A 20,223-nucleotide genomic window follows, 5' to 3' on the forward strand; every position below is an offset into this window, starting at 1 on the left:
GTTGTGCATTAGAGGGTTAATGATACAAAAATGGATTTTATTAAAAAAGTTAAAAAAAATAATAATAAAATGTATGATGATCAAAAATGAAAAAGTTAATTAAAGAATACCTTGCCACTATAACATTGTCATGTTGAAGTGATTCGAATCTGCTTTTTTTGCTCAATGTGGCTCAGATCTGATTTTTTCATGGCTGTGTAAAAATGCCAAATCCATTTTTTTTTTAAATCAGATCTAAACCACTTCAATGCGTGGTCCTTAATCCATGATCCACGGACATGTGACATGAATGTGAACAGTCAAATCGTAATTCGTGCGTCTTTTTGCTTTTACGCATGCGCTACTTGCTTCTCTCTCGTACCCACACATCTCTTGGTGCAGCTGTGCAGCTAAAGCTGCAAAAACAGCAAAAGCTTTTTTCACCTCCTCGACCTGAGCATGTACTTCAGACCAGCTGTTTGCACTTCACTTGAGCAAAAGATGCTCCACATAAGAGCTGCTAACTCATCCATTTCACCTTTATAAAGCTACGAGTCGTCTCTCAAATATGCCGTTTTTTGTTGTTGGTGAAGAAGGCTGTGCGTTTCCAATACAAATCCACTCACATTACACACAAATACAGGTCACTTACATTTGTTAACGTGAACCGCCAAGATAGCAAAACCCAATCTGATGAAAAAATCTGATTTGAGCCATGTGGCTTGTAATGTAAATGTAGCAAAAGGGACATTTCCTGTCCCACCACTTAAATTTCAAATGTACATATCCAAAATATGTACATGACTATTTTTTTGTGAAGAATGTACTTGTTATAAGACAAACTGTAAAATATGGTGGAAAAATAAGCTTCTTAGATTCTTTATTCAAAAGACCAAATACCTTTGGACCACCTCAAAAAATGGCTGTTTTCTCTTGTCCCACACATTGAATGACCCACTACTTTAATTTAACAATTAAAATAATCTCTAAATAAATTACTTCCTCTTGTATATTGTTGATATGCATCTCCTTTACTTATTAAACAACTTCTTTGGTCTACATTGTATTGCATGTTACAGTTTTTATGCTATTAAATTGTGTCCTACAACATGCACGCAACCCTGTTACCATAAGGAATTTTACCTGGCAGAGAAACAATTTTCATTTTTTTTTCAAAATATGTTTGTCAATATATTGCATAATTTAATAAAAAAAACTGCTTTGATACCTGAGCTTGACAAATCAAACTTTTTGATAGTCTATTACCTGTATTTAATAAATATATAACTAAAAAATTATCAAATTGAAGATCAAATTTTCAGAAGTGACCACCCCTGAAATGTACCAAAATCCTGGAATGTCCCACAAGTGACTTAAATCTGATGAAAAAATCTGATTTGGCACGTTTACACAGCTATGACAAAATCTGATCTGAGCCACATTGAGCAAAAAAAAATAGATATGAGTCACTTCAGCCAGGTAATGTGAACGTAGCCTTAGGGAATATTTTTTTTCCATATATTGGGACACAGCCACTATGTTGCAGCATAGCATGGCTGTCTCTGCAGTTGCTACAGATCACCACGCGGTGCCGCTGTTTCTCAGAGCTTAGGGCAATCCTATTTTGGTGACATATGGGTAAAGACAGGGTAACGCTGGAGATAAACAGCCTTCCTTTTAACTCGGTTAACAGTGAAAATCAACAGTTGGAGTTAGGAGTTTATGAGTCACAGCGGTATTTAACCCGCGCGTGTCACTGTTAGGAGCTGAGTTAGGGAGTCAGTGCAGCGCTGGTGAAGCCCTCGGGCTGATTCACCTGACAGGAGCCGCTGTGTGAGAGTGTTTTAGGAGGAGAGTCGCTTCGTGTCAGAGCGGACTGCGGGGCTGAGGCTGTGCGGGACTGAGGCTGTGCGGGGCTGAGGCTGCGGGGCGAAACGTGAGTGAACATGGCGCAGTGGGCGGCGGGGGCTGGTCAGAGGAGCTGTGTGTACTGAAGTCACAGCGACGCTGGAACTGAGCGCCGCCTGATGTAAACAGTCCGACAGTCCGGGGTCTGAGGAGCAGCAGCGCCGCTTCAGGAACCTCCTCGCGGGGCTGTGATGGTCTTCAGTCAGCAGGGTGTAGTTTACTGTAGGTGAGTGAGGGGAACGAGCTGGGATTAATAAACAGTTAAAATGCTGGACTCTCACAGTCTAGACTGGCCTGAGTTTTCTTCAGTTCTTAAAAGGAGAAACCCTCCTTCTGGGTCCTGGTTAAAGGGCCCATATCCTACTTTTATTGTAACAGTTATATTTATCTAATCTAGTTAACTCCTGCTAGTTCTTGTATACAGCTCTGAAAAAATAAGAGACCGCTTAAAAACGATGAGTTTCTTTGATTTTACCAAATTGAAAACCTCTGAAATATAAATACAAGGAAGATTGATGATCACAAGCCATCAAACCAAGCTGAACTGCTTGAACTGTTGCACCAGGAGTGGCATAAAGTTATCCAAAAGCAGTGTGTAAGACTGGTGGAGGAGAACATGCCAAAATACCTGAAAACTATGATTAAAAACCATGGTTATTCCACCAAATATTGATTTCTGAACTCTTAAAACTTTATCAATATGAGCTTGTTTTCTTTGCATTATAAATGCTCTAAATGATAATATTTGTATTTGGAATTTGGGAGAAATGTTGGCTGTAGTTTATAGAATAAAACAACAATCATTTTACTTAAACATATGTATATAGATAGCAAAATAAAAATAAAAAATATTCAGAAACATAAGTAGTCTCTTAATTTTTTTTTTCCAGAGCTGTATTTAACTAGATTAGCCTGTTACAACAGGATAGGCAATCCAGAGCTGGCCTGGGGCTTTCAATTCATTGGTTATGAATTGAAATCAACCACACACTGTGTGAGAGGTTGTTTTATTTCTGTGATGGTCAAATCAGGAAATATAACACTGTAATCAACATTTCCCTTAAAGAGGCCCCTTCCTCTATAGTTACTAACAGTAGCATATAACCAGACTGGAACATGTTCAGCAGTGTCCATGCACACCAGCTGTTCACTGTTTTAAACACTAGAATGGGTAAACCTCTCCTTAATATTTGACGATAGTTGATTATATTTACATGTCCTTTACTCATCTTAAGTTTATGTAACAGAACTGAGATTTATATGGTTATATTTGTAGCCGCGTTCTGTTTGAGGCAGAGCACATTTTGCCTCTACCTTGATTAAACAACAATATAACATTTCAGTAAGGATGGTGGTTATAGTGCGTTTTATACCATTGCTTTCACTTTATCTAAGTTTATTTTTTATAATGTTAATATATTTTTGATCCAGATAGAGGTGCAGGGAGTTGGGGGTTGTGGGCGTGTTTGGGTGGTATGTGGTGGGGGCCCCTAAATGCCTTTAAATGGCCCTGTCAATAGATAGCCAGTTTTCTCTTAACCTCTTTTAAAAAATGTGAGGTTTCAAAATTGTATTGTTGTAGTTGGAATAAAAGTGTCAGTTTTGTCACTGTGCCTTTAAGACTGATATATGTAAATTATTTCTGTTCTGATTTTATGTTATAGATTGGGTGTCATTTAAAAGGGAAATCTGGTGTGAAATGGACTTGGATTGTAGTGTAACATAATAACAAATACAGTCCTTTATTGAATAGCCCACTCCAGTAAGTTTTTGCCTGAATGGCCAGTTTTAAACCACTTTGTCCATCAAAGACCAGAATATATCATCTGATACCAGGTACCAGCAAAAAGATGGCTGCCTGACACAGTTCAATGCTGTTGCGTTTCTAATAAAAATATGTTTTTCAAACATTCAGTAAATTCCCCAAAAGCTCAAAAAATGACCTAGTGATTTCTATGGGAAAGGTAAATAACTTATAATAGAGTACGTTTTTGTGGAAAACAAAACACAGATAAGATAGTAAAATTTAAATGCAACCATAATGATTTAGAGTTTTTTCATTTAATTGTTTTAGGAATAGTCTTTACTGTTATACTTACATTCACTTAAACTGTTGTGAGTCATGAGTACAAAGCAAGATTCATTTTCTTTCGGCTGTCGGCTATTCTTTCATTTTACTTGTTGTGTCTTTTTGTGATGATGTCACACAGATGAACCACATCTCCTGCATTCCAGGAAATTGTCCATATGTACATTCCGTCCACAGTGCAGCCAAGGGCCACTCCTCTGTCTCTGAGTACTGACCGAGTGCAATAGTGAATGTGAATGTGCAGTTGTGATGTTGTGAGATATAGTCTTTATCATTTGTTCCTACGCATCCGGGAACATGTGAAAGTGTAGAGTATCTTGTGAAATGATGTTACATAAACATATTAATGACATCATACCCTACAGTGTGCAACATTTATAAAAATTGAACATGTTTTTTATATGAAGCCAGATAACACTGAACTGAATGTGGATGTGATCTCTGCCAGTCTGTTGTCTGTTTGAATGGGCAGATGCCGCCAGTCACATTCATTGCAACACCCACTGCTTTGTCCACTGTGTGACCTGTTATCAGCACATTTATTAGTACATATGTGATACACATACTGTGGATCGAAGAATGTTAAATGTACACACAACAAAATTGGAATTTTCCATCCATCTTGCCATGAGCATGCTGGACAGAGTTTAACCTTACTCATAACTTATGCAGGTGTTTTTTTTTTTTTTAAAGCTGATGTCCATAACTTTTGGGATTTGGGGGTTTCATTTTAAACTGGGTGGGTGTGATGCGGTCTCCTTTTAGAGCAGCTTAATCCGATTCCAGGTCATGTTCAGTCGGTTGGGTTAGAAAATGGCATGTTATGTTGTCTCAGAATCAAACACAATTTTTCCTATTTTTGTTGGTCTATTTTATAGTTTATGTTGCGGTATAGTATAACATATCACACAACAATGTTTGGAAAAAATGTTTAATAATTTATTTTTTAAACTGTTTTTATTGCCATGTCTTGGAGGATAGTGGTGTCCTTTTTGAGGTGTCTCTGTGTGGTGTTCAGTTAACTTTATAAAGAAAATGAGTTTGACTTACTTTCTTAATATCTGATCTAGTTGCATACTTTTATGAATGGGGGAGAGTGGAGCTAAAAGCTAAAAACGCACATTTAAAAGTTATTAACTACTTGTTCTGTGTATTCCATTCATTTTAAAAAGTAAAATGATGTATTTTACTAAAAAGGCATTTACAATTTTTTCTATAGCAAACAGATTTTATGCAGTAAAGACACTAGATCCTCTGCTACTGAGTGCTGACTGGTTGGAAAGCAAATGCTGGGGTTACAGGTAGAGAGTATGGTTAAAAGGTTTATGACTGGAGTTTAAAACCTTACAAATTATATCTATAGTACGGAAACATTTAGATATTTAATTTATAAACTCTGACTTTGCTCAATTGCTACATATAAACACTTTGATTTTGGACTCACTTCAAGTGGTTATTCTCCTCTCTGGCATGGCAGTTTGCAAGTCTGTGATTTCCCAATTTAAAAAATGGTGTAATTTGTTATCCTGTGTCACAGATTACCGTAGTCATGTAGTGTAATAGCCACAACAACTGAAGGACTCGTGATAACAGCACAAACAGTTGTTGTAACCAGTAGTGTAAACAGCACAGTGGCAAGAATGAATAGCCAGTAATGTCTCTAAATCTTCCCTTAATGGGAGCCCTCCACCCTTGCCCGGAAGATGCATCAGAAGCTACAATTTCTCTTTATCTTACTTGAATTTACTTTATCAGAAAAAAAAATATTACTATATTGATGTAGAATTTCGTGTACACTTTGTTTTGAACTTTGCTCTATGGCTGCTGATGTGGACGTTGTAGTGTTGCTGTATTCTTTTTACAGTAGGTCTGTGAGTGACCCTCATCCGATATGTTGCAGACTTGTAAATTGCTTGCACCCCTTTTTTTGGTTTCATTTTGGTTGCTGCATTTGTGTAGTTTCTATCTCAGCCACACTGCGGTGATGGTTTTAGCACCTTTAGTAGTGCATAGGGCGTTTTTCTTTTTTGTTTCTTTTTTTTTTTTTTGTGTTGATGACATGGTTGTGAGCATCCTGTCCCGTGCATGTGCACTATACTGCTGGTCCTGTTTAGACTGCAGCAAATGGGCCGCTTCCTCAGCAGGCGTCGCTTCCTTTCCACTAGCTGGTGCAGTCAATCAGCCTATTCAGCGGTATGTGTGCGAGCGAGCGTGTGTGTGTGTGTGGGGTGTGTGTGTGTGTGTGTGTCCTCACTGGCCTTATCCCATTCCCTGCTGCTAACAGCCCCTCCTTCCCCCAATACACTCCTCTGCTGACCCACCCATCCCCCCCTCCAGTCACACACCCATGCCACACGGGGCCCGCAGTCTGACTCAGTGGAGAAAGTTACCCCAGTCTGAGAGTGTGTGTGCATGTGTTTACATGCCAGCTTTTCCCCTAACGGAGCGCACCACCTTCACCACCTTCCCTTGGCTCTCTCTTTCTCTCTTTCTCTCTCCACGCCGGGCGATCGAGCTCTGATTTCTCTCTGCTGCTGAAGGTAATGATGCACTTTAATTGATTTATAATGCTAACCTGTCGTTTCCTGCCCGGTTAGTCCAGTGGGATGGGGTGCTGCACTGCAGCACTTTAAAGCAGGCTTCAGACTGAGGCTCTGGAACATGCTGAGCTGCAGCTTTTCTCTGTTTGTGTTGATGTTGATGTGAGCTGTTGAGTAACAGTCCAAGTCAATCCAAAAGATTTGCTTTGATAAAGTAGAACTAAAGAAAGAAAATATTAATATATTGATGTATCACCATATTATGTTTAACCATATCCTGTATCAGTTAGGTCTGCCATTATAAATACTTTTGTTGTGGACGATATACAGCTCTGGAAAAAAATAGAATACCACTTAATGATGTTGTTTTTCCTTGATTTTACCTAATTGAAAACCTCAGGGATATAATCAAGAGGAAGATGGATTTACATGTTTGCACCAGGAGTGGCATAAAGTTATCCAAAAGCAGTGTGTAAGACTGGTGGAGGAGAACATGCCAAGATGCTTGAAAACTGTGATTAAAAACTAGGGTTATTCAACCAAGTATTGACAGCCATTTCTTATTTTCTGCAAATAAATGCTCTAAATAACATTATTTTTATTTGGAATTTGGGAGAAATGTTGTCTGTGGTTTATAGAAAAAACATCAATGTTCATTTTACTCAAACATATACCTATAAATAGCAAAATCAAAGAAACTGATTCAGAAACTGTATTTTTCTAAAATGTTTTCCAGAGCTGTATATTGTCCCAGAAATAACTGCAGAAAACAATGTTTTTGTCTTTTTATGACCAATCTAATATAATGATAATACAATAGCATAATAATGCATAATATATCAAGTTCTAATCCTGTATTGTGATCCATATCAAATCACCAGGTTCTCTCCTGTTGTTTTGCTGTAGGTTCTAACACTAAACTAATTAGACTTTAATATTGAGACTTTTTTTCAGGCATCACTTCTTCATCATCTAGCAGAAACCCTTAAACAGCTCTTTAATTGTTTGATTCTTTTTTGAATATCTATTGAGTTCACAAGTGTTTGTCATCCAATGGCTGAAATCCTGATTGACTGACACATGTAGCATCTCTTTGAGTGTCTAAAGACCCTCCTCCAGTAGCCCACCGTGTTCCACCCCAGAGGACATCAATGAAACAATGCACACAGACCCTGGTCCTTCAGAGCCATTCAGTCCCTTTAATAGCAGCTTCTTTACACTCGCATCCTAAGTGGCAGCCAAACCCATTGGCTTTGTTTCCATCTTCAGAGCCTCTGCTGCTAATTTTAATCTCATGCTTTGGAATTTCTATCTCTGTCACCTTAGTGAGTTTTCTTTCTAAAAAGTTACTGAATCATTGATATGAAGTTTGGTTAAAACAAAAACAGTGTGTTACACTGGCTATTGTATTTTACTTGGGAATAGTGTTTCCTGTATGATTTTCATTGTAATTTAACCTTTTATTAGTCATTGTTGCTCATATTTATTAAATTAAATAAAGCATTGAGCTTTACTTATCATGCTCCCCTTCCCATCTGTACAGGGCTAGGATAGCAATGTTAGCTGAGGAAACTTTAGCCCTAGCATTTGTTTTCAGTTTTCCTAGTCATGTGGTCTGCTCAGGCTTTTTTGTGATCTCTTTGGCTTTAATGAATTTTAATGTTCTACTGTAAAAAATGCATTTTAGCATGTTGTTATGTGGCTCAAAGTCATTAAGCAACTTTATTTGCCAACGTGTGGTGCTGGCGTCAGTGTGAAATGGATCTTTACTTTACATTGTACATGTTCTTTTTAACTGGTCTACCTTTTTCTTCTTTCTCTCTTCTCCCTCTCATCACACTTTCTGTATACCCATTTTTAAATTAAAAGGATGTTTTATAATGTTCTAAAGCAGCAGAATTAGAGGAAGTAGAGCCCTATGATTCCCTAAACTACTGTAATTAACTCTTTGTTTGAAATTACAAAGCAAAAAATAAGTAATTGCAAGAGTTTGCTATTGTTTGTTTAATTCCCTTTATTTTCTGTAAAGTGGCAGTCTGTATTATTTTGCTTATAAACTGAAAGCAGAAGCATTTCTTAGTGGAGAAGGGGTCATGTCGCGTGTCTTTACGTACTTACGTCAGATGTACAGCCTCTAAAAGAGGATACGGCTTAGTTTTACTGAACGGGAGCGGCTGGTGGAGCAATGGAGACTTCAGAAGAGGAAACTCAGACCTCAGTAGCTCATTCACTCATAGTAAAACATAGAAACGAAGGAGTAAAGCAAGCTATGAAACTAAAAAGGAACACGATAGAGTTCACACTAAAACCAGGATTATTATCCGATTGCCGTTTGAACAGTGGAGAGAGCTCCGTGACCTGAAAGGGTTCTCTCTTTGACTGAACATAACCTGGAATCGGATTCATCCGCTCTGAAAGGAGACCGCATCACACCCGCCAAGTTTAAAATGATTCTTCCGCATGCCCGGTGCAATTACCCATTCTCATGAAAGAGTGCCCAAAATCCCAAAAGTTACAGACATCAGCATTAAAAAGTGTGAGGAAAAACATAGTTAAAACAAAAAACTGTTTCAGGCCTGTACTAAGTGTTTACAAAATCAGTGGACTGCCAACTTAAACCTCCTTTTTGCTTTATTTTTGATGTATCTAAAATGAAAGGTCTATGTCATAAACTACAAATTAAAAAAATAAAAATGTGATTCTTTATGAAACTCTGTGCTCTTTTTTTAACAACAGTGTGTAATATAATTTCCTTGGAATTTGGTAAAATGGATTATAATGAACTAAAATGGGCCACTATCAGTACACATGGGACAGGGAGGTCTTTGTGTGGGAAATGCTAATACTGATTCCTTCCTTCCTTCCTTCCTTTCTTTCTGCCTGTGTTATGAACCCTGTTTCTGCTTCTGCTGTGCTCTCTCTAAACTCTTGTTTTGGAGTCACTGTGGTTCATTATAAACCTGGATTAACACTGCACTTCCGCATCTGTCCTGTCCCCAGGCTGTCCTAGCATGGCGCATATCCTCAGGACCAATAGATCTCCAGCAGAGAGCCTGAGAAGACACGGAACACCAGAGGAATTCACCAAGGAGGTCAAAGAGGTGGCTGGCCAGGTCAGAGGCCCCAGAACAGTGGTGGAGATGGTGGGAGAAATGGATGGACTTGCTGAAGATCTAGCAGAGGAGGAAGATGAGGAAGCAGAGAGACAGAAGAAGGCTGCAGCTGAGCAGGCAGCGGCCAGGGAAAGGGCAGCCCAGAGGCAGCTCATGGCTATCCAGGAGCTGGAGGAAACTGAGAAGAACTATCTGAAACATCTGCAGATCTGCACGGTCACCATCCGCAGCAACCTTGAGAAAATACAGGTTAGCGAAATATATAGCAGTTAATGCTCTTTACTATCAATACTCTCAGGGTGCTTTCACACCTATCTTGTTTGGTTTGGAACTTTGGGCTTTTTGTTGAGAGACACAGCACAGCCCACATATATAGAGGATGACAACTGAACCTAGCAAAGTTCCTTAAGCCGCTCACTAAACTGCAGCCTAAAACAGTGTAAAACATGAACATTAACACACTTTCAAGTATAAAAATGCCTCAGATTCACTCACTGTGTTGTGTTGTGTTTGTGTTTGTGTGAAGGTGGCAGATGTCCTTAAACACAGTCGGTTCCCTGAGCACACACTGATATGATTAGGCAGTGAGTGTGTAATTAAATCAACATTCCTGGTTTTGAATTACTAAGCCTAGGTTTCATTTCAGTGTGAAGAAGGTCAGTATTGTGAACAGCTTTGCTTGGTTGGTAATTTCTACCTACTAGCTGCAACTGCTTGCTTAAACTTTACACAATTGCCGCAAACATTAAGTTAGAACACTTCATGCACCTTGGGTATCGGTAAGTCTTGATAAGGCCAGGCCACAAGAAAATCTCTCTGCCTTACCCGCTAACCACGCTCGCTATTTCCCTGTTCAGAGGGGAGCATTATCAGCCTGTAGTCTGCCCTTACCCTGGCTAGCACTGCTGGAGCAGTTAGCCGCAAAAAAAAATAGGAGTCTAAGCTTACTGTAAACGAATGAAAGCACTTTACTCACCCAAATTAACAGTTTTCTGTGTAATTTAACATCCATCACCCGTTTGACTTAAAAGTAAAAGATTTTTTTATTACAGTTTTGTTTGCTTAGCTTAGCTTTACTTAACTTAGTTAGTTACCCCCTTCACCACCACCCCACAGCAGCAAGACCTGTTGAATTAGATGTTCATTATAGTGTCTCTTAAAATGCGTCTTATAATCCAGTGTGCCTTATGTATGAAAATGGGCCAGAAAATAGACGTTCATTGATAGTGCGCATTATAATACAATGCGCCTTATAGTGCGAAAAATATGGTAATGTTAACTGAGGTAACTTAGCATTTAGCCTTAGCATTTGTTTGTTTACCAAAAGAAAGGCTGTCTTTCTCTGTTTAAAGTTTAAGCCACATGTGATTTACTATGGCTTTTAATTTTTTTATTTAAAGTAGTACTGTCAAAATTCCCCATTTGTATTTCAAAATGAAAAACCTTATATCATTTTTTTGTAATTCAGATTTCATGACCTTTCATTCTATTCTGAAGCAGCAGTGGCTATCATTTTTTGCAGCAGTGAGCACTCGTCCATTAAACTCCTCCCACTACAACCAAAACTCCTCCACATGTAGTCCGCTATTGCAGAGACAGTCAGCATAAACAGCTGGTTTCTCTAGAGGAACTATTTAAAAAATATTAACTAACTAAAGCAACTGTTAAGTAGGGGTGGGCGATATGGCCCTAAAATAATATCACGATATTTCATGGTATTTTCGCGATAACAATACTCTTGGCGATATGACAAAACACTGAATAAAAAAAAAAATCATGAATGCACTACTGCATCAAAATGAAAATTAAATTTCATTATTGCATACGATATGATATGGCACACGCCTAACTGAGATTTGTAACAGAAGTCAATGATCCAGAATTTCATGATACTAATAATAATAATGCACTCCAAATATCTCCATATATCCAGGTTTAAAGTAAAATAAATGATACTGGACAGATATAATCTGTCTCTAGTAGATAGATAATGGGAGAACAGTGTGAACCCTGATGTGATGATTAGGGGTGGGTGATCCTGCACAATATTTCAGGATATAATATTGTTCAAGATATTCAAATATTTTGGCGATATTATAGTGTACGATATGATATGGCACACCCCTACTGTAAAGCTATTTACAGGTTTCTATATATAAGAAGATTTAATCATAGTGAGTAATCTCTCACATCCTATACATTTTCCTACAGCCTCCACTGGCCAATCTAGATGGAATGTTCCAGCACATAGACGAGGTGATGGAGGTGTCTGGAAGATTCCTCAGCCTGCTGCACCAAGCGCATATGAAGCCCAGCGATCCTCAGTATCTGGAGACTCTCTGTGAGTGATACAGGCTGAACTGGAATATCCGGTTCGGGGAATGTGGCACAGGTTCATTGAATGAAAGCACATGTAGTCTGGAGATTCCAGGTAGCTGGAAAAAATGTGTAAATATTTTAAGACAAACTGGAATTTCTGGTTCAGGGTTATTCATGTGTTTTCTAATGTGGATCATTGGCGCACCTATTATGTGAACACTTTAATGGAATGTAATGATGTATTGTGACCAATACAATAAGCACGCTTCCAAAACTGCTGTGTACCGTACTACGTAATGATGTGACAGTACTTGCCTGGTGAACTGTCAGGAAGCCTGATGTTTATTCATAGCTTCTAGGCACGCTTGACTCATTCTAAGGCTGTTCTTAAGTTCTGTTCTTGAGTATGTGGGTTAAATAAACTGCTGTTTTAATCGCGGCTTGGCAGCAAATTTAGCTTCTAAATTTAGAGCAGAGTACTGAAGTTCAATGCCTGTCATGCTGTTTACAGTGGTGCTGATCTGAATATAGATTCTGAGGTTCATTTTATAGGTTCTCATTAGCTTAAAAGGTCTGCAGCAAATAAAAAAACAACACTTATCTATACTGTTGTTTGTTTATTTTTTTTCCCCCAGGCACATCTTTTCTGACTTTATCACGAGACATAGAGACTGCCTACAAGGAGTACCTGGCCAACTACAATAACATCACAGCAATAGAGAATGGCTATAAACAGAAGGAGGTCCTGTGGATGGAGATGGTGAAAGTAATCAAGTCCTCAGCGTGAGTTACACTACCATTGGTTAATGATTTTACTGATTATCAGTCTGTTGATTGCTGAATGCAGCATTGCTTTTACTGAACCCTATAATGAGCATAACTCATTATGAATCTGCCTGCTGTGTTCCACTGTATCATAACTGACAGCATGCTCAGTGAACTGTAAACAGAATTTTTTGCAAAACCACATGGTATGAAAGGCCTGTCAAGTCTGGTCTTGTGGTCATGACCACAAAATCTGACCAAAAATTAATTTCTTCTGTAGTTTAGTTGTATTAAATTCTGTTCATTTCAGAACACACACCCTTTTATATGATTAAAAATGTTTTTTTTTTCTAAAAATAAGGTGTATCTGTGTGTGTCTGTGCATCTCTGTGTGTGTGTCTGTCTACATGTCTGTGTGTGTGTTTGTCTGTCTTGGTGGGTCTCTGTGTCCTTGTGTGTCTCTGTCTCTCTGTGTCTTTCTCTGTGTGTTTGTCTCCGTGTGTGTGTCTGTGTGTCTCTGTGTGTCTCCATGTGTGTCTGTGTGTGTGTGTGTGTCTCTGTGTGTGCCTCAGTGTCTCCGTGTGTGTCTCTGTGTGTGTCTCTGTGTGTGTCTGTGTGTGTGTGTCTCTGTGTGTGTCTGTGTGTGTGTGTCTCTGCGTGTGCCTTAGTGTCTCCGTGTGTGTCTCTGTGTGTGTGTCTCTGTGTGTGTGTCTGTGTGTGTGTCAGTGTGTGTGCCTCAGTGTCTCCATGTGTATCCCTGTGTGTGCCTCAGTGTCTCTGTGTGTGTCTGTGTGTGGGTGTCTCTGTGTGTGCCTCAGTGTCTCCATGTGTGTCTCCATGTGTGTCTCCATGTGTGTCTCCATGTGTGTCTCCATGTGTGTCTCCATGTGTGTCTCCGTGTGTCTCCGTGTGTTTTTGTCTGTGTGTGCCTCAGTGTCTCTGTGCATGTCTGTGTTTGTTGAATGCATTCATTAGAAAGGGGTGGTTATGTTTTGTGTGTAATCATTCTCTAAGGCACAGTAACAAACAAAGTATCCTGTTTAATTGTAAGAAATAAACATTATGAAGATTGTCTGAGCATGAGTTATAACTGATTGTGGTACAATAACTCACACAGACGTCATAAGTTGACCTCAGTTGGGAAAAATTCAAAAACAAAAATCTGAATTGAGGCTGCTAAACATAATTAACTTATAATTATTTTATCCGGCACAACTTTAGAAATGGAATGCCCTTATTTTTGTGGCATCCACTACCAGGCCTCAATTAAACTTTTAATTAAAATTTCTGGTGTTAAACTTTAGTCTAAAGATAATTCCTAACTGTTCCCAAGCAACGCCCTGATGTAATAATTCATGATCAATGCTATTGCATGACCTTTGGCATGTCCTTGTTTTTATCAAAATATGATAAAATGAATGAGTACCTCTGCTGTACAGGACAAGTTTATGCCAATCAGTTTCCTCTACAGCTACTAGGATGTCTAATACTGTCTGTTTCTGTCTTTATTTCTCTCCTCTCAGTCCGGAGGTAAATGCTTCCACTCTGAGCTTTTTCCTGGTAATGCCAGTACAGAGAATTGCCCGCTACCCTCTGCTACTGCAGACCATTCAGAAACACACTGACCCCCAGCACCCTGCCTATGCCCTGCTGGAGGAGACTGCCCACACGGCCGTCCAGCTCAACTGCAGGATCAATGAGTACAAGCGCTTCCGTGAAGTGGGTGAGGACACAGCCTGAACTTCTGTAGTTTCAAAGCAGCCGGCTTATATAATGGCTAATGGCTTACTATTGATTATTTAAGTAATAGGAAGCATTGATGGGGAAAAAGGTTCATTAAATGTCATTGATTTTTCTTTTACTCATTTCCCCTCTATTTTACTCATTTTCAAAGCTGATAAGTATAAGAAAACAGAAAACCTGACAATCAAGGACAAGATCAACCGACTGAGTGGCCACAGCATTGCCAAGAAGACGGCCAGGCTGAGCCAGTACATTAAACACGAGACCGGAATGATACCAAAGGTAGGGCTCTGTTTACTAAAGCGCTCCTGGGTGGTCATAAACTGAGATTACGTTCTGAAAATGGCTAATCTTTAAACAGGGAGGGATTGCCTCTTTTGTGTTACGTGAACACCATCTGCTGAGCAATCTGATACTTAAGCTAATGGAAATTTGTCTGACTCATTCAGTGTGTTGTAACATACAGGACATTTATAATCAAACCTGTATATCAGGATGCTGTTTCTGCTTTATTTTATTTTTTATTTTTTTTGTTTGTTTTTTTTTTGTTTTTTTCCCATTTTAGAAATATGAATGTAAATAAAATCTATTTATAATTAATACAGTCAGAAATCTTGGCTTTCTACCAATAGTTGAGACTCCACGCACCCTTATCTCAGCACTTACCTTTAAACAAGAAAGCCAAAGTATTGAGGGTGACTGTGGTTTCAGCTTACATGTCTTTAATAAAAACTACAAAAGAAAAAAATATATATTTTTGCATTTGTAAACAGAATAACTTTGAAACTTTTATTATTGTTAATTAAAGAGATCATACAATTTGTTACAGAATAAAATAAAATAAAAATCTGTCAGCCTTTATTATTTTTTAGTGTGTATATTGTGTATATATAAAATACAGAATGAGAATGGAATGAGACCATAAAAATTATGACTTTTTTTTTTACCAAATTGAAAGCCTCTGGAATATAATCAAGACAAAGATAGATGATCACAAGCCATCAAACCAAGCTGAGCTGTTTGAATTTTTGCACCAGGAGCAGCATAAAGTTATCCAAAAGCAGTGTGTAAGACTGGTGGAGGAGAACATGCCAAGATGCATAAAAACTGATTAAAAAACAGGGTTATTCCACAAAACATTGATTTCTGAACTTTATGAATATGAACTTGTTTTCTTCGCATTATTTGAGGTCTGAAAGCTCTGCATCTTTTTTGTTATTTCAGGCATTTCTCATTTTATGCAAATACATGCTCTAAATTACAATATTTATTTCATTTTACTCAAACATATACCTGTAAATAGCAAAATCAGAGAAACTGATTCAGAAACTGACATGGTCAGTTATATACTGTATATATACAGTCAGATGCCAAAAGTCATGGGATAGGTATATGTAAACTGGTCAAAGTGTTACCTTAGGGGAAAGCTTTGGGATGCCCACACTTGTATAAGTTGTGAGATGTTATCATATTATCTTTGGCTTGTCAGCCTGTCTAATTATACAAAAGCAATTAATCTTTCACATCTTTACTGATTACACATATTTTAAACAGATAATTGAACACTTTGTTTTTTTCTCGTTTGTAGATGAAGGATGAAGAGTTTGATTCCCTCGTCGGCTTTTTCTTTGTTCTGGAAAAGGGGATCATAGAGCTGCATGACAACATGGAGGCCTACCTCATCCACCTGCAGGTGGGTAAATAAAGCTGTCCTTCTGCTAAAGGCCCTCTGGGCTCAATGTTCCATATCTTAAAACTGAAATTATGTATTCACTTGTGTTTGGCTTTTTGTGGTCAGTTTTCATTGCTTTTTCAGCTGCTGAGTCCAAGAAAAAAATCTATACAGGGTTCACCCCAGGACAGGACACTCTGGAAAATGTGGCTGTGTTGAAGCTCAGGTCACAGCTGTGTGCTGGTAGAGTGTGTATCGAGTGTATTGAGATGTGATCTTCTGTTTTTGTTGCAGCGGTTCCTCAGCTGCAAGCCGGAGGAGGCCGACCTGGACCTGGAAGGCGAGAAGACCGCCTTGTTCTCGAAGGAAATCACTGTTGCCCTCAGACAGTGGATATATCCTGCATATGTAAGTGAATTATGGATGGCAGTTATGAGAATTGGAGTTTCAGGCGTGTCTCTTGTGTCTCATTACCAAGTATCTTTTTTTTCTTTTGCTTATGTTTTATATTAAATTACTTTTTTGGAACGTTCTGTTCAGTGACCTAGTTAAACCAACACTCATCGCCATGAATAATATTACAGTGTTTCAGAAGCATATTAGAGGGTTTATCAGAGCATCTGAATATAATTTACATTTAACTGTTTCCTATATTTTCCTCTACATTACATATTTACTATATTTTTGACTTTAGTTTATTAATGTGTATATATTATATTTATGTTATTCAGCCATTGACTCCTAGGAGCTCTAAACAGTGTTTTTTTTTTTTTTTTTTTTTACCAATTGTAAATTCTTCCCCTGCTCACATCACCTCTCGCCCTGCGTCTTCCTGCAGGAGGCCCGTCTGAAGACTCTGGTCTTCAAGCCTCTCAGTTCTCTGCGGGAGCTGATGACCGGTCCACGCAACCTGATCCGCAAGCGTCAGGACAAGCTGCTGGACTTTGAGATGATTGAGGAGAAGAGCAACTTGAGCTATGATGAACAGGCCGTAGCCAATACATACAAAACCATGAACACACTCCTGCTGACCGAGCTGCCGCAGTTCAACGGCAAAGCCCTGCAACTGCTTTGGACCACATTAGGTGCCTTCAGCTGCCTGCAGAGGGACCTGTCTGCAGATATGGAGCAGCTCGCCACCAGCTTCACTCATCAGGTGAGAAGAGAAGAGAAGAGAGTGTAGGTGTAGATAGACTAGTGTTTCTAAACCCAGTTGTTGGGAATTCAGACAAATTTATTTCTATCCAAGCTTTTTTAAAGTTTTATTGTTTAACATGGTCAAAAAAACACATGCTTTTACAGAAGGTGGTAATTTGACTGTCATTTAAAACAACCAACAGACACTGTTTGTCTGAAGAGTGCTACGTAAAAAAACAAAAAAAAAAAAACAGATCGACTAGAAACTATAAAATTAAATCTTTTGGCTGGGAGAGAGACAAATGAAAGCTGTTTGCCTATAAAGATTTGTGAGAGTAAAAATGAGGTATGCCCTAACCTAACAAGTCCTGAAAGTCACTTATTGAAAAAAAACATTCAAGCCTCTGATCCACCTGGGACCTAATTTAAGAACGTGTGTTTAATTTTGAACCTGTTAATTTTAAAGAGTTATTTTTTTTAACCCTGGACTTTCTGTCTCGCGGTGGTGTAATATATTTTACCTATATACATGGTCAGCATTGTGTCCTGAAATAGGTTCAGATAAGGTTAAAATCAGGATTTCAGATCATTAAGCCTTTTAACAAATCCAGGGCAGCTTTCTAATGAGGGCAGAGCTGTTCAGTCCTTTCAGCGCAACATTTTGTTTCACTTTTTTATTTATTTAAAGTTTGTAGAAGCAAGCAGAGATCAACCACTACACTATATATATCTCATATGCAGTTTATATCACAAATAAAAGTCTGAAGTCTGATAAGCTATAACCTGATTGATGATAGTAGCATCAGTGCTATTGTTTTTTTCCCCATTCATAAATGCTTTACTTTTTAGTTATTTATTTCTCTTTCTTCAAAATCTAAGCTATTTAACTAAGTATTCCCCACAGTTGGCTTTGGTCTATTAATGAAAGGTTAGGTCTTATGTAATCACTAAGAGTTTAATTCTAGCTTGGCACAACTTTCCAGAATCAGCTGCTGTTGGTGCAACAAACAGTTTTTGTTTGGGATAAATGAGCAGGCGTATAAGCCTTGCTTCAAGCCTGGCTGACAACCTTGTGCTCTCTGATATGTGCTAGCTAACAAACAAGGGCTGTGGAAATTAAATGTGGTTAAACTGCTTTTAACTGCTGCGTACAGATATAGTTGTTTACATGCTTCTCTCTGTCTCTCTCTCTTTCCAGCTCCCACACAGCTATCTGGACAGCAGTGCATTCTGGGAGTGGGCAGAGGGCTCAGTGCTGGAGGAAGCCAGGAAGCTGGAGGCGTTGTGTCAGAGCGTTCAGGACGAGCTCAACGCTCCCATTGTGCAGGTCTGTCCCAAGCACAGAGCCTGACCATTCATTGTCCGTTGCAGGGAGGGGACCGGTCGCTAGGCAACAAGCCGCTTTTTTTTTCCACCCTCCGTGTTGTTGTGGAGCTTGTGAGCCATGGTGGAGAGGAAACTTTACTCAGTGCGGCCATTCACCTTAAATTAGCCTGCATGTGGGTCATGTGTTTTGGATGAGTCCACCCATGAAGGATATCGCACTCCAAGCCAAATATTTTATGACTGGGCCTACTGTGTCACAGCTGGAAGAAAACAGCTGTCTTCTATTCATGCTGTTTACATATGAAAGAAGAAGCCTATAAACTGGCTGTAGTTTTCCCCAAAGTCAAAGTTCTGATTCTTACATTTTGTTTTGACTGAATAAGTCACCCTGACACTGATGTCATAACTCATACTGGTGAGCCTCTCTCGTTTTTGTAAACGCCATTATTTCTCCATCTGTGCTTTCTGATGATAGGCATGAGGCCATTACTTCAGCTGATGAGAATGTTGAACAGGCAGATTCTGACAGATGAGTTTCGTCTGACTGGTTCAGCTCAATCCGAGCGCAGGTTCTAATCAATGCCTCGCGTCTCCTGCTGTCTCTGACTTATACCGATACTGATGTCTTCATAAGTAAGCCGTGGGTGATCAAAGAGCAAGAGCAATGCATGATCGATGTTGCTTGATTTCATTTGGGGCGTAAAAGATGATTATAACCGTCGTCTTTGGGTGTGGTGCTAAATTTCATGTGTGTCATGAGTGTCATCATGGGTGAAAATAGAGAGGCCTGTTTTGAGAGGGGCCTGTGCTAGTACAGCTGAAGCAAATGAACTGCAATTACTGTGTCATGTAGCTATGAGTAGTGATGTCATTTTTGCTGGGGTATGTCATTAATGATTACTATAATTCAGAAAATGATTCAGCCTGGTGAGACCTCATATATGACTTAAATATGGCTTATTCTGTGTCACAAACAATAATTAGGACACGCGGTCAGATAAATGACACTGACTGTAGTTAATAGTTAATATCTTATCTGAAGTCCACACCAGTCACACCAGTATCTTAAAAATAATAATCTGTGACACAGGTCATGTAATTCTTCATGTCTCATGTGTAAGTAATTGTGATTTGCTTTAAGGTCTGTGTCTTGAAATGATTGAGGTAATGCCATTACTTTAAATGCATGTGGACTAATAGCCTAATTTTTATGTGTGTGTGTGATCTGTCAGGTCAGCGTTGTGTCTGAGAAGCGTCTGAAACTTCTGACGGACAAGCACAGCTCAGATAAGATCTACCAGCTGACCGGGCCGGTGGTGGCCACCCGCGACCTTGACCTCACCCTGAACAAAGGCGAGCTGGTGGCTGTAATCAGTGAGATGGACACACGAGGAGACCGCCGCCGCTGGCTGGTGGATGCTGGAGGTATAAAATCATTCCATCACAACAGTTTCTAAAACAAAATATCACTCTTAATATTGTTTTCACTTTATTAAATTTGATACATGTTAGAAACTTAATTATAATTCATTCAAAATCTCAAAATTAGACATATGCTAGTTTTTTAAAGTCAAAGTGTCAAAGTGGTTTTTATTGTCATTTCAGCTATATACAGAGTACACAGTGAAACGA

The 20,223-nt window shown here is 38.9% G+C and overlaps 1 protein-coding gene across 2 annotated transcripts in view; it reads left to right on the top strand.

The window, feature by feature from the left end:
- Positions 1-1,600: 1,600 nt before the first annotated feature.
- Positions 1,601-20,223, top strand: part of arhgef37 (Rho guanine nucleotide exchange factor (GEF) 37) — a 30,359-nt gene continuing 11,736 nt past the window's right edge. Inside the window, exons 1-11 of one of the 2 annotated variants that reach the window (XM_007246410.4) lie at positions 1,601-2,113; positions 9,517-9,878; positions 11,841-11,970; positions 12,584-12,731; positions 14,237-14,436; positions 14,608-14,738; positions 16,045-16,149; positions 16,423-16,536; positions 16,967-17,284; positions 18,464-18,592; positions 19,824-20,016. In XM_007246410.4, coding sequence (XP_007246472.2) covers positions 9,528-9,878; positions 11,841-11,970; positions 12,584-12,731; positions 14,237-14,436; positions 14,608-14,738; positions 16,045-16,149; positions 16,423-16,536; positions 16,967-17,284; positions 18,464-18,592; positions 19,824-20,016 — 1,819 coding nt within the window. In that variant the 5' untranslated portion in view covers positions 1,601-2,113; positions 9,517-9,527. Of the gene's footprint in view, positions 2,114-6,301; positions 6,517-9,516; positions 9,879-11,840; positions 11,971-12,583; positions 12,732-14,236; positions 14,437-14,607; positions 14,739-16,044; positions 16,150-16,422; positions 16,537-16,966; positions 17,285-18,463; positions 18,593-19,823; positions 20,017-20,223 lie in introns of those variants that run through there. The other variant, XM_007246411.4, reaches the window with a different exon arrangement.

Source organism: Astyanax mexicanus, chromosome 10 (genome assembly GCF_023375975.1).
Source record: "Astyanax mexicanus isolate ESR-SI-001 chromosome 10, AstMex3_surface, whole genome shotgun sequence".
In the NCBI taxonomy this organism is placed as follows: domain Eukaryota; kingdom Metazoa; phylum Chordata; class Actinopteri; order Characiformes; family Acestrorhamphidae; genus Astyanax; species Astyanax mexicanus.